At 39.0% G+C, this 15,476-nt stretch overlaps 1 protein-coding gene across 1 annotated transcript in view; it reads right to left on the minus strand.

The window, feature by feature from the left end:
* MEGF9 (multiple EGF like domains 9) overlaps positions 1-15,476 on the minus strand; it is an 89,136-nt gene that overhangs the window by 42,784 nt on the left and 30,876 nt on the right. The window contains exon 2 of the mRNA XM_045470327.1: positions 1,630-1,831. Within this exon, the coding sequence (XP_045326283.1) occupies positions 1,630-1,831 (202 nt within the window). The remainder of the gene's footprint in view (positions 1-1,629; positions 1,832-15,476) is intronic.

Genomic DNA, 15,476 nt, shown 5'->3' on the forward strand with positions numbered 1-15,476 from the left:
ACAGAGTGTGTGAGGGGGAAGGAGCAGAGAGGGAGACACAGAATCCGAAGCAGGCCACAGGCTCTGAGCTGGCAGCACAGAGCCCGACGCGGGGCTCAAACCCACAGACCGCAAGATCACGACCTGAGCCGAAGTCGGACACTCAACCAAGTGAGCCACCCAGGCGCCCCCCCCCCTTTTTTTTTAAGTAGGCTCCATGCCCAGTGTGGAGCCCAACATGGAGCCTGAACTCACAACCCTGAGATCAAGACCTGAGCTAAGGTCAAGAGTCAGACACCTAACCAACTGAGCCACCGAGGTGCCCCACATCTATATTTTTAGTAGAAGTACACTATGATACAATATTGCATAATAGTACAATATGATTTATAAAGCAAGATAGCTACTCCTACTATAAAGAAACTTTTCTGCCAAGGAGATAAAAGTTCTTTAAAAATACTCTCTCATTTAAGCCAACAATATTCCCTTGAAATTAAAACAAAACAGAATGCATTGTGTGATGTGTGCTAGGCATTTTACATACATCTATTTATTTAACCTTCACAACAACCCTGAAAAGAAACTGAGGCTCAGAGAAATGAAATAACTTGCTGAAAGCACAAAGCTCCTAAGTGGCAACAGATCCTGGATCTACACCCAAGTCAGATTGATTTTAAAGATTGTGTTCTTTTCATTACATAACACTGTCTCTTCAGCATTTTGACTTGGGGTCCACAAAAAGCTAGGAGCCTCATACTAGGTCAAAGAATAATTACATTCAATGTCAGAGAAGGCAAATCCTCAGATTATGGGACACTGTTCTACTGTATTAAGTCACCTCCAAATAACATACTATTTTAAAGGCAATTTCCAGACAATTCTTGTTTAATCAAGTTTCATCCCCAAAACGTGCGGGCGAAACCAGTCTTTTCCCCACTAGTCAGAGAAATTCGGATATGACCGGCACTAAGCCTTAGACGTGCAAAGAAACAGCTCCAGAATTTTGATAAGAGAAAAAATAAAGAGTAAGTTTCCTGAAACTCCAATGGCATGTGAATTAACATAACAAGAATATTTCCACTGGAAATGCCAGGAAGTTATCACTTCCAGAAAGGAGACTGCTTTCTCAATGATTTTTTCTCCCCGTGAAATTTAGAGAAATTATCACAAAGCAAAATTGGTGACCCAGGGGCTTTTGAAGAACTCTATCAGTTAATTAGAGGTTTTTTATTTATTTTTTTTTTTTATTTATTTATTTTTTTTTTCAACGTTTATTTATTTTCGGGACAGAGAGAGACAGAGCATGAACGGGGGAGGGTCAGAGAGAGAGGGAGACACAGAATCGGAAACAGGCTCCAGGCTCTGAGCCATCAGCCCAGAGCCTGACGCGGGGCTCGAACTCACGGACCGCGAGATCGTGACCTGGCTGAAGTCGGACGCTTAACCGACTGCGCCACCCAGGCGCCCCAATTAGAGGTTTTTTAATTCTGCTATTAAATATAATTTCCAAAGTGAGGAAATAAAAGTTTATTAAATATTTTCTAAATCTATGCCCCCCTCCCTCTTTATTTAAACCAGTCTGGTCCTGGAGAGCCAGTGCCTTTTCTTTTTCTTGATGAAATAACTTCACCTCCCCCCTCTGCTGCTTACCTGCTGCAGAGCATGCTGAGGGCTCCGTGTGGACTACAGTCACACGGCAGACAGAGCCCAGACGTGTGATTCAGGTAAAAGCCCTCCCTGCAGATGTCACAGTGAAGCCCTTGATAATGTGGCTGGCACTCACACTGCCCTGTGGTCTGGTTGCAGCGATTCACATCCAGACTTCCCACCACAGAGCAGTTACATACATATTCTGTAAGGACAGAAGGAAAGAGACATTATTAACTAAGATTTAATGCTTTCTTAATAAAATGAACTCTATTTTATTTTTCCTGATAAATGTTCATGACAGTTGTGTTAGGGTGGATAAAATTGATTCTAGTTCAAATTCACTTTCTATCCCGTTTAGTTTGTTTAAAATGGGAAATATGTAAAGTATGTAAAACTATACATCGTTCTTAAGTATAAAGCTAACATTCTCAATGTCCTTGCCGGTACTCTTCATCTTCTAGCCCTTTACCTTTTACCTTTTTACCTTTTACAGTGTGTGTATTGGATTGGGGATGCTTCCTGTATACCACTAAGTTTTTCTGGACTGGAAACCTCCAAAGGCAGGGCCTGTGCTTACCTCCATGGCACGGACAGCACATGCTGGAAATGACAACATGTTGAATAATAAATAGCCCCATTGTATAGCCGCAAAGCCTGAGGCTCAAATGGTTAACCGTGGTAACTTACACAGGTCAGACAAAATTGTGCTACAGCTGGAATCATAAACTAATGTGTTCTTTCGAGGAAGGAATTAATAGAGAATTGAAACTTTAAGGTAAGGAAGAGGACGAACAATAAATCCTAGACAAGGAAGTTTACACAGTCGTCCTGATCAGTGGGCTAAAACCAATCACGGTTTAAATCTCTTTCCTAAGTTACAAGATTTGGAAAATAAACTTTCCTTTAGCTACATTTCAAAGAGTTCTTTGGATGAAAATATTTAGAGGTCCTTGGCTTTAGCCTTTAAATGTAGATATAGTTAAAGGTCAGCTCAAATTTGGTTTTCGCTATTGTTTATACTCATTTAATCAAGAAAGTATTTTCAACATGGCTTGACACAGTATCAACACAGGACTTTGTAAGCATGTCAAAAACAAGTAAAGCCAACTGCAGATAAAATAAAACCTTGTACACAGTTTAGGAATAGCCCCAACTCCAAAACAGCTATAAATCTAGGTTTAACGACACCCCCCAAAAAATCTATGGTACAAATTATACTTCTGAGTAGGTAAGGCACTGTATGAAATGGCATTATATGGACAAAAATTTAGCTTGGAAAAAATATTTAATGTCATTTGAGACAATTTTTTTAAAATGTTTATTTTTTTGAGAGAGAGTATGCACACAAGCAGGGGAGAGGCAGAGGGAGAGGGAGAGAGAGAATCCCAAGCAGGCTGTTGGCACAGTGACCAATGCAGGCTCACAAACTGAGGTCACAACCTGAGCCAATTTTTGATGGTTTTTTTTTAAAGGTTTATTCAGTTTTGAGAAAGAGAGAGAGAGAGAGAGAGAGTGTGTGAGTGGGGGAGGGGCAGAGAGAGAGAGGGAGGGAGACACAGAATCCAAAGCAGGCTCCAGGTCCCACACTGTCAGCACAGAGCCTGACATGGGGCTCAAACTCACAAACCATGAGATCAAGATCTGAGCTGAAGTCAGATGCTTAACCAACTCAGCAACCCAGGAGCCCCTGATGGTTTTTAAAAAGTTACTGAATAATTGCAAATCCAGTGTCTTAAACAGAATGTTATAAAGGAGTTTGCTCCTCTAGTCTAGAAGAGGAAATTAAAATTCTCCTTTTTTTTTTAAGAGAGAAAGAGAAAGTGCATGTGGGGGAGGTGCAGAGAGAGGGGGACAGAGAGAATCTTAAGTAGGCTCTACACTTAGCGGAGCCCGATACAGGGCTTAATCCCACAACCTGAGATTGTGACCTGAGCTGAAATCAAGTGTCAGATGCTTAACCAACCAAGCCATCCAGGAGTCTTGGAAATTAAAATTCTTAATGTCATCACAAGCAGCTTATCCACACAAGTCAAAGCAAAGGATTCCACAGAGAAACTCCCACTTGGCCACATCCATACCAACTCTCTACCTCCCACACTTCTTCAGTTCCTAACTTTTGGGGTCACCTAACCTCCCTGCTCTTTCCATCTCTTCTAATTTGTAAATAGATCAAATGAATTAATATACATATATTGGTAAGTGATTTACCTTATGCATAATTCAAGGGTAGTAAATTAGTTACAAATCCCAGAGAGGAATTCAAGATTTCTTTAGCCCCAAACTTAGGAAAGGTATCAGCTTCCCATCTCAGTCAACTTTCTTATTTTTACTAGTCTACACTAGAATGACAAATTCTTTGCCAGAGTTACTTGCTTTCACATTATTTCTAGTTTCTGGTGTGTGTGTGTGTGTGTGTGTGTGTGCGCGCGATTTTTGTAAATAAGGAAGCCATGTCTAGTGGTCTGAAAACCTGCCAACGACAACTTCATGGTAAGACCTTCACTCCACCAAAAATGACCAGAACGCTTAAAATAACATTTTTCTTCCAAACGTGGCACAATTTCAATATACATCTAATTCCTCCTGCTGGACCAGTTTCATCACAAGTAAAACTAACCAAATTGTGCTGGCGTGGGCAGATCTAGCTCAAGAAAAATGAACAGGTTAAGTAAAAACTCTAAGACTGAGAGTTTTATTCTACTATTTCCTTACTAATGTACTTCCATCTGAAACCCGAATCAGTGTTCCCATTCAGTGGGGTAAGGTGAGTAGTATATTTTTATAGGAACGTAATAAATCTAAAACCTTTGAGGAGAAAACTGGTTGTTTGTTTGTTTTTCATTAAAGTTGTAATGGATAAACTTCAGTACTAACCGAGTTCACTGGGTATTTAATACTTATATGGAACCAAGTCAATCTCTTCAATATCCTCTGAACATATTCTTCCTAGTTTCATCTTTGGACCTTTGTTCATTCTGTCCCCGTTGAAATGCTCTCTCCTCTCCACATACTCAAACCTCTCCCCTATTTCAAGACTCAGCTGAAACTTACTCCTCCATAAACTCTAATTCTATTACCCCAGTATGAATCTGTAACAACATCGACTACGTATAGCTCTTGTAAGCCAGTAATTTGAAGAGGCAGTAAAGTGTAGCAGTTATGAGCACAGACGTAGAGGCAGACAGCTACAGGCTTACATTTACAGCTCTCTCACTTACTAACCTTATGACCTTAGACAAGTTAACTAACCCCTTATGCCTCCCTTTTCTTATCTGTAAACAGGGCATAATATAGTGCCTATAACACTTAGTCCCAACACCTAAGCTGGAGGTAGTTTGGAGTGCTGCAATAAGTAATACAATAGCGAGAAGAAAGAGACAGCAGATAAAGTAACATAGGGAGAATTCAGATGTCAGATCCCTAGGCCACAGCGCTGTTTGTTATACACTGTGGACAAGAAAGCCTAGAATCGGGTTTATTACTGTGGCGGTTTTTGACAATGTTTAAGAAATAGAATTAGTGTCCTGACATTCAGAACTCCAAGTTGCGGGTTATCTAGGAAGAAAATAAGGTGGTATCCTATGTATTCTGGGCTTCATTACCAATACGGGTGCCTACAAATACAATGACGAAAACGGAAGTGTTGAGGCTACGGTTTCAAAGAGGAAGAAAAAGAGCATTTATTGGTTCTACACCTCTTGTATTAATCACCCTAACAGTAGCGGCATACAAGGCAAATATCTTAGCAAGAGAGACTGCATTCGTGCCAGGAAGGGGGTTGACTTATGAAGACAAAATGCACTGTCATGTTAACGTTCCTCCCCAAAGTAACCAAAGTAAAGGAAGTTGAAGAGAAGCATACCGAGTGCCAGGAAGCGTGTACATCTTTCCTGTCTGGAGCTCAGAATCTGAGGCTTTATCCCCGGGATTGACCTCAGATGAAAGGACCCGAGTTAAATGACTAGCATGAGCAATAGCAATAAAGGCAAAGCACTATGAATATCCAATAAACTGCGTCAGGATAACCTGTTAGCCTGTAAGTAGAGGAAAATCTCAGACCCTTCACAGTTCCTGGCATTTATGTGGAACCAGACAGGAGTTAATGCAGAAATAATGCAATTTAGTAGAAGGCAGGCAGTATAAAAAAGAAGAAAGGAATTTCAATTGAGAGAAGCAGTGGGAAGGACTTACAGCCAAAAACAAGAGATGAAGTGGTGACTTTTTAATGAGGTAGCATCTTAGCAGAGCAGCACAAAGGAGTCAGTGACGTGACTGATGTTAAGTCACTAGTATGAATGGTAATGGCAACGAAACAGTATGAAGACGACACAAAAGCTAATCACAGACAAGTCTGGACGAAATGCCAAAATCTCATTTGGTTGCCTAAGAGTAAACATGAAGTAAATTCTCCATCATTTGAGCTGCGGGTTTCCTTTCAATGCCCTGTGGTTCTTGGGAAAGCTCTATAGAGAAATAATTAGGAAAAAAGTAACATAAATGTTAGCAGAGAGATGGCAATCTTTGGCAATATCTTTTTCTTTTTGTTTGATTTCTGAAGAGCAATGAAATACTTTGAAGAACAATGATCTGAACCCTTAAGAAGAACAAGGAGCTAAAATCTGGTCCACACTACTTGAAACTATAAATAAAGGCCAAAGGAAGAGACAGTAAGTAGCTTGGCATTTTTCTCTGAGAACTTGAACTCACAGGATGATTTTGTAGTAAAAGTATCCAAAGTAATCATTGCATTTAAATCAAACACTGCCCTTTTTCAAACATTCCTTACCAAGGGCCAAGAGATGGACATTTTCAGCAATGGAAAATAAATATAGAGTAGCTTTGTTTAGAAGTCCCATAAACTCTCCCATCCCCCCTGTGCAAACACCTGTCCTGGTAAGAGATCATCTCCCTGAACATACTAAAGATCTTTTCTTCTTCTTTTTTTTTTTAATATGAAACTTAGTGTCAAATTGGTTTCCATACAACACCCAGTGCTCCTCCCAACAGGTGCCCTCCTCAGTGCCTATCACCCACCCTCCCCAACCTCCCCCCCATCAACCCTCAGTTTGTTCTCAGTTTTTAAGAGTCCTAAAGATCTTTTCTTATACACCTCATAGGCTTCTTTCTGCATCCAGCTTTTAACCACCTCATGTCACTGCTCAGTAAAAAGCCCCTCATATCTTCTAGAGAATTTTAATTGTGTTTTGGTATCTGCAACTCCTTTGATGGTAGATTTTAGAAAAAAATATTAATTGTGATACTATGTCGCAATTAGTGTGTCCTCTCTCTGTCTCTTTTTGAAGTCCTTTCTGAGTGTCGTAATTAACTATGATGTCTGGAGACTCAAGCAGTTTGGTACAATAGTGTGTTAGCCTTTTTAAGATAAAAAAGAACTATAAAAGCAGTAAATGAAAGATTTGGGTAAGAAAATGAAAAAACTGTGTCCCCAGTCAATTCATGATGTAAATGTCATAGAATAAATAAATGTTAATTGATAACAGCACTGCTGCTGGACTAAACTGATTACAAAACAAATATTGCATTTATGCATAGATACTGGAAAATACTTGTAAATATAACTAACACAGTACTCACAGGAATCTGGCTCAGGAATATAGCCTGAAATTCTATCTATAGCCTCTTGCAAAATTGTGGGAAAACCTTTGCAAAACTCAGTTCCTGGAACCTTTTCATTCTTTCAACAATTATTTCACTCTTGCTTTCAATACCTTAGATATTGAAAGAATTAAAAAATTATCTATTAAGAATATGAAAAACTGCTCTAGGCTATTCCAAAACTTTTCATTCTTCCCCATAGTCCAAAGACATATAAAATGTACTATAATATTTATTTGATGCATTTTCTGTTCAAAGTTAAAGTAGCAAAAGCTAGAAGACATGTATTTAAAATGTATCAAGGCTCAGTGCTTAATCTTAGTACCAAAATGTAAAACATTAATAGAACTGAATATCATGAGTAAATTTTATTGGATGTATATTTTAAAATAAACAAAAACTTCTTTTAAAAGCAATGAGGTTTTACTAGACTACATTGTTAAATTTTGCAAGAAGAAACTGTGCCACAAGTAACTGATTTAGCTGGACTGTGGCACTAACATCACACGAGACCCAACTGATACTTCAAGTCTTTTTCAAAGTTAATGTTACAATTAAGATAGCAAGAATTGACTAATGCTTCAGTTGATTACTGCACAAAATGCTATGGAACATTTTAGGATTTAAAACGTTATAAGGGGTGCCTGGGTGGCTCAGGTGGCTAAAGCATCCGACTCTTGATCTCGACTCAGGTGCTGATCTCACAGTTCGTGAGATCGAGCCCCATGACCAGCTCTGTGCTCCTGTGTACAATGAAGCAGAAGAAGAAAAAATAAAATACAAAGATATATAGGATTCTCATCCCTTTTTCATATACAATTATTTCTTTTCCTTTGAGATTCATCATTAAAAACCTACTCTATTTAAACAAACACCAGGGAAATACATGTAAGTGTAACAACTTTGAATCTACCCAGTCTATCCAACATAAAACTTCACTCTTTTCCACAAACCTAGGATAGAATCTACAAAAATAACATCTCTCCTGATTTTCAAATTGAAAAAAAAAATGGAAAAGTAATTGTCAGAATCAAGCAGGAAGACCTAATTCAAACCTCTGCTCATACATCAAAAGAATACAAAATGACGATAATATTGTCTGGACTACAGGCCTGACTTCCTAAGGGTCTGGTGTATTTATTTCAAAATGTACTTTTTATTCGGCTCATATTCCATCTTTGTAGGTTTAGAGTAAAGGAATCTTGGAAAGGCCTCATTCTAGAGAAAAGGAATTATCAACACAGAATTTTTATTTTTATAAAAGGTCTTACCCTAGCATAACACTGATACTCAAATTACATTTCACATTTATGTTATGCCAGGGTAGGGTCACAAATCTTTGCAAAACTGGGAAATTCAATATTAAAGTTGATGAGTTTCTTGCATTAAACCAGACTTCGCACAAACGTGGAAAGTTTTAAAGCCACTACTTTTAAAGAAAAGCTTTAAGCTTTACCTTTTAAAATAAAAATATACCCATTAAAATTCCCAGTCACAATTCACTGTCACAAAACATTTCTTCTACTTTATGGAAGACACATGAAAAAAAAAATTGGGGGATGCGCCTGGGTGGCTCAGTAGGTTGGGCGTCTGACTTCGGCTCAGGTCGTGATTTCACGGCTTGTGGGTTCAAGCCCCGCGTCGGGCTCTGTGCTGACAGCTCAGAGCCTGGAGCCTGCTTCCGATTCTATGTCTTCCTCTCTCTGCCCCTCCCCTGCTCCTGCGCTCGCTCGCTCTCTCTCTCTCTCTCTCTCTCACGCACACGCACACACACACACACACACACACACACACACACAAATAAACATTAAAAAATATTTTTTAAAAAATTGGGTAACAACGACAGAGGTTTTGTAGAAAATTTTCTGTCTCACACTTAAGGACTATGTCGTTAGTGCTTTTCCCTGGCTCACTGCCAGTTTTCCACAATTCAAAGACAATTCATCTAATTAATGAGACAAAATGACAAGTTCTGGGAAAGGATGTAACAACCAGCTTTACTACTAATTATAACCAAGCTGATATGACCAAGCCGATATGCAAGTTGAGCATGCACTGCATGTACATCCAATATGACACTAAAAACTTCACATGCTCACATCCTTTATCATCCCCACAATCCTGTGCGGTAGGTGCCCTGAAGGAGGAGTGTGAGTCTTCACAGAAATGAATCACACAACTAACCAGTGCTGGAAAACAGATTGTAACCCAAACTGAATAACTCCAAAATTCAAGTCTTTTCGCTACAAGAAACTATTGCCTATATAAACAAGTAAAAAGGAGCATCTGGCTGGCTCCGTCAGTTAAGCATCCGACTCAATTTTGGCTCAAGTCATGATCTCACAGTTGGTGAGATTGAGCCCCACACTGGGCTCTGTGCTGACAGCACAGACCCTGCTTGGGATTCTCTCTCTCCCTCTCTCTCTGCCCCTCCCCTGCACTCTATCTCTCTCTCAAAATACATAAACTTTTAAAAATAATAATAAAAAAAATAAAAACAAGAAAAAAAAAAACACTTAGAAAGACCCAGGGTATCTTAAGACCAGAATTTGCTGCTAATTAGCCAGCTCTGTGAATTTCAGTAAGTCTGGAGTTTCAGTGCCTCAACTTATAAAATGTAGATAATTCTTGCCATCTGTCTATATGAAATACTTAGGGATAAAGCTAACATAATACATGCATGATATTTATGCTAAAAACTATAAGACACTAAAGGAAAAAAAAAAAAGGCAAAAAGACCTAAATAAATAGACAGACATAGCATAACAATTAGATCTATAGATTCAGTGAACCCCAGTCAAAATCCCAGCAGGATTTTTTGGTAGGTATTCACGAGCTCACTCTAAAATAAATATTAAAAAGCAAAGAAACAAGTAGCCAAAGAATAAAGTTGGAAGACTTTCAGTAACTGATTTCAAGACTTACTTTAAAGCTATAGTAATCAAGACATGTGTTATTGGTGACAGAACAGACACAAAGGTCAATGGAACAATTAGCTCAGTAATAGAGCCTCATAAATATCCTCAACCAATTTTTGACAAAGTGCAAAAGAAACTCAATGGGGAAGGGATAATTTTTTCAATAAATGGTGTTGGAACAGAAGTGCGTCCATAAACAAAAAACTGAACTTTGATCTAAACTCACACCTTGTTCAAAAATTGACTCAAAATAGATCACAGCCCCAAAAGTAAAATGTAAAACTATAAGACCTCTAGAAGAAAACATAACACAAAATGTGATTGATTTTGAGCGGGCAAAGAACTTTCAGAATCAACACCAAAAGCAAGATCCATAAGAGGAAAATTTATAAATTGCACTTCATTAAAATTTAAAACTTTTGCTTTTTATAAAACTACTAAGAGAACGAAAACACAGCCACCAACTGGGAGAATATTTGCAAACCACATTTCTGTCAAAGGACTTGTATCAAGATATATAGGGGCACCTGGCTGGCTTAGTCAGTACAGCATACAAGTCCTGATCTCAGAGTTGTAGGTTCGAGTCCAATGTTGGACATAGAGATTACTTAAAAACAACATCTTTAGGGGCACCTGGGTGGCTCAGTTGGTTGAGTGTCTGACTCTTGGTTTCGGTTCAGGTCATGATCTCATGGTTCATCAGTTCGAGCCCCACACCAGGCTCTGCACTGACAGTGCAAGGCCTACTTGGGATTCTCTCTCCCTCTCTCTCTGCCACTCCCCTACTCATGCTGTCTCTGTCTCTCTTAAATAAACTTAAAAAAATAAAATAGGGGCACCTGAGTGGCTCAGTTCGTTAAAGGTCCACTTCAGCTCAGGTCATGATCTCACGGTTCATGAGTTTGAGCCCCGTGTTGGGCTCTGTGCTGACTCAGAGCCTGGAGCCTGCTTCAGATTCTGTGTCTCCCTCTCTCTCTGCCCTTCCCCTGCTCATGTTCTCATTCTCTCTCTCCCTCTCTCTCTCTCTCCCTGTCTCTCTCTCTGTCTCAAAAATAAACATTGAAAATAACAATGTAGTAAAATAAAATATTTAAATAAAAAAAGAATATACAAAGAACTCTCAAAATTTAACAGTAAGAAAATGACCCAATTTAAAAATTGTCTGAAAAGACACTTCAACAAAGAAGTTGTATGTATCACCAATAAGAAATTGAAAAGATGCTCCACATCTCTTATTGGGAAAGTGCAAGTTGAAACCATAATGACATGTTACTACACACTGAATAGAAGGGCTAAATTTACAAAAACTGGCAGTGCCCTGTGCTGCGAGTGGTGCGGAGCCACTAGAACTCTTACATGTTACTAATCGGAATGCTTAGAAAACAATCTGGCAGTTTCTTATAAACTTAAGCTTATACTTACCATATGAGCCAGCAGTTCTACTCCTAGATATTTATCCAAGAGGAATGAAAACTTATGTTCCCAGGTAAGTGTAAGTGAATGTTTACAGCAGGTTTCTTCATAATAACTAAAAACTGAAATTAACCTAAATGTATGGAGTTTGCTCAAAAAGTTAAAAATAGAACTACCCTATGATCCAGCAATCACACTAGTAGGTATTTACCCAAAGGATACAAAAATACTAATTTGAAGGGATACAGGCACCCCAATGTTTATAGCAGCATTATCAACAACAGCCTAAGTATTCACTGACTGATAAATGGATAAAGAAGATGTGGGGTGGGCGTGGGTGTGGGTGTGTGTGTGATGGAATATTACTCAGTCATAAAAAAGAATGAAATCTTGCCATTTGCGATGCCATGGATAGAAGCAAATTCAGTCAGAGAAAGACAAACGCCATATGCTTTCACTCATGTGCAATTTAAGAAACAAAACAAATGATCATAGGAGGAGAAAAGAGAGAGGGGTAAACCAAGAAACAAACTCTTAACTACAGAGAACAAACTGATGTTTACCAGAGGGGAGGTGGATGGGGGGATGGGTTAAATGAGTGACAGGCATGAAGGAGGCACTTGTGATGAGCACTGGATGTTGCATGTAAGTGTTGAATCACTAAATTCTACACCTGAAACTAAGAAAGAATGAAAGAACAAAAGAAAGAAAGTAAAGAACCTAAATGGTGAATGGTTAAATAAACTGTGGTCCTTTTTATGTGATAGACTAATACATTTTTGACATCAGAATCTGATTTTGATCTATTAACTTGATCTGTCTCTTCTCATATGAGTGCAGTAAAAAAAAATAAAAATTTTAACAACTGCAGCTTTATAACGTGTTTTACTCCTTTGTCCTCCTTTACCTTTTCTTTCAGTTGATAGCTATTCACATTTCTGTTTGAACTCTACTGTCACATTTCCTCCAAAAAAGATCCTATTGTGGTTTTCCCATTAATTCCATTTATTCTAAAAGTTACCATATCAAAAATTCCTTACAATATTCAATTTTTCTACTGTCAGCACAGGTAAGCCTCTCCATTTATTCAGTCTTCCTCTATATCTCTCAGCCAAATTTCATAATTTAAAATATATGTATATGAGTTTCATACCTATCTTGGTGAGATTATCCTGAACTTTTTATCACTAAGGGTAGTGGCAGCAGTAGTGGTTAGTGTGATTTTTTTCCCCCCACTATCTCTTCTAATTATTATTAACTAGAAATATTTATTAAGTTCATTTTCTGGAGATGTCCACATAGGCATTTTAATGAACTCATGATTTCTAATGGTTTTTCCCTTGGTTCTTTTGAGTAAGACTTCTCTTTTTAAGTTAAATGGAGTGAGGTCTCCCACTGAAGGTCACATCTTACCTGGCTATTGGGAGATATAATTCTGAGTTTCCTCAACCACAACAGTTTGTTGTTAAAACAGAGCGAAGCATTTCACACAAGGCTTATCTTAATCCCCAGGTCAGCCTTATTATTAATCATAATAAAAGTAATTACTACTTACTATTACCTACAACGTCTCAGCCTTTGTCAGTCACACATTTTACTTAAAGGAGCACTCAGCTTCACAACAACCTCGCAAGAACAGGGATGAATCGGGAATAGGGAATATGAAGAGGGAAACTAGAACTTAAAGAAACCAAAGAGCTGCCCAAAACCACAGAGTTACTGTAAGCGGTGAGACAGCATTCCAACCCAGGTTCCTTTTACTCCAGTGCTCTTCCTCATTCGACTTCACCACCGAGCTGTCTTCCTTTTAAAAAGGGAAGGAGAGAAGGGGAAAAAGAAGAAAAATAGAAATTCCACCTGCGACTGTTAAATGCCCCTGGGCTTAGTGTGGCTTTTTTCCCCAGTCTGTTTTCTTTGTAAGCAGGTGACATCAAGTCAAATGATTACCAAACAGTAGGGTGGGGGAAACAGCTCCTCGAGACACAAAAATAATTCTCAGCAGGAGACCTAGAACACCTTGCCTTTGCTTTTGGTCACTGAGTCTTAATTTATTGTTCAGAGCCAAAAACACACTCATGATTTAATATTCAGGACCTCTTTACTTTATTTAAATGCATTCTCATAGCTAAAATAAAATGGCTAGGGGTACCTGGGTGGCTCAGTTGGTTAAGCACCCAACTCCTGATTTGGGCTCAGGACATGATCTCACGGTTTGTGGGATCGAGCCCCAGGTTAGGCTCTGAGATGACATCACTGAGCGTGCTTGGATTCTCTCTCTCCCTCTCTCTCTGCCCCTCTCCCTCCAAAATAAATAAATATTTTTAAAAATAATTTTTAAATAAAATAATACTGCTAATTAGTATTTCCATCATCTCTCTAAATTCTGGATGCAGACGGTACTGAACTACAAAACAGCTACCTGAACACAGGCACAAAAATTTCTTTTTGTGCCACCATTTTCCTATTTGTTTGCATTTTTCAAGGCTTTTTTTTTTTATTTTTTTTTTAATGTTTATTTATTTTTGAGACAGAGAGAGACAGAGCATGAACGGGGGAGGGTCAGAGAGACAGAGGGAGACACAGAATCTGAAACAGGCTCCAGGCTCTGAGCTGCCAGCACAGAGCCCGACGTGGGGCTCGAACTCACGGACCGTGAGGTCATGACCTGAGCCAAAGTCGGACGCTTAACCGACTGAGCCACCCAGGCGCCCCTTCAAGGCTTTTTAAAAAAAACTAATTTGGGGCACGCCTGGGTGGCTGAGTCAGTTAAGCGTCCAACTCTTGGTTTCAGCTCAGGTCATGATTTCACAGTTCCTGGGATGGAGCCCCACATTGGGCTCCGTGCCGACTGCACAGAGCCTGCTTGAGATTCTCTCTCCCTCTCTCTCTTTCCCTCTCCCATTCACTCTCTCTCTCTCAAAATAAATAAATAAACATTAAAAAAATAATTTTGCTATTTAGTAAAAGTTATGACTTACCTTTTTGAAGGACATTTTATTCTTTCTGGCTATTATCAAATTTAGAATGTATTGAAAGACATGACCAAATACAGCCTACATGGCTTGAAAGAATAACGATCAAACTTTGAATTTATATGAACCTTTTTATTTACAAAACGTTCACAATATCCTTCAGTTTGAGGGGAGGTGAAGAGGAGGGGGGAACAAAGACAGAAAATGAATTTGAGCAATGTAAAATATGGCTCCAGGCTAGAGCAGAAAGAGAGCAGTCTATGAGGTCAAGGGACCTGTGTTCAAATACTGAAACCATTGTTTATGATCTTAAATCTCATGCCCTTAGGGAGCCTGGGTAGCTCAGTCAGTTAAGAGTCTGACTCTTGATATGTGCCCAGGTCAGGATCTCAAGATTCCTGAGTTTGAGCCCCACATCCGGTTCTGTGCTAACAGCAGGGAGCCTGCTTGGGATTCTCTCTCTCCTGCTCTCTCTACTCCTCCAGAGCTCAAGCTCGCACTCGTGCTCTCTCTCTCAAAATAAATAAATAAACTTAAAAAAAAAAAATTTAATCTATGCCCTCTCTGTAAATATTTTTAAACATTTAATATTTTTTATTGTATTTTACTTTCTAAAGATATTTTTTTGAGGGGGGAGGGGCAGAGGGAGAGGGAGAGAGAGGATCTTAAGCAGACTCGCCACCCAGCACAGAGCCTGATGCATGGCTCAGCCTCATGAAGCATAAGATCATGACCTGAGCAAAAATCAAGAGCCAGATGCTTAAGCAACTAAGCCACCCAGGCTCCGCTGTAAAGATTTTTTATAAAATTGGGATAATGATACCTAATTTATGAGGATTTTCTAAGAATTACAGGAGACAAGGAAAAGAAAACACCCAGGACAGGGCTTTCTCTTTCCCTACATTTTAATTATAAGCCATTTTTTAGC

This window comes from Leopardus geoffroyi, chromosome D4 (genome assembly GCF_018350155.1).
Source record: "Leopardus geoffroyi isolate Oge1 chromosome D4, O.geoffroyi_Oge1_pat1.0, whole genome shotgun sequence".
Taxonomy (NCBI): domain Eukaryota; kingdom Metazoa; phylum Chordata; class Mammalia; order Carnivora; family Felidae; genus Leopardus; species Leopardus geoffroyi.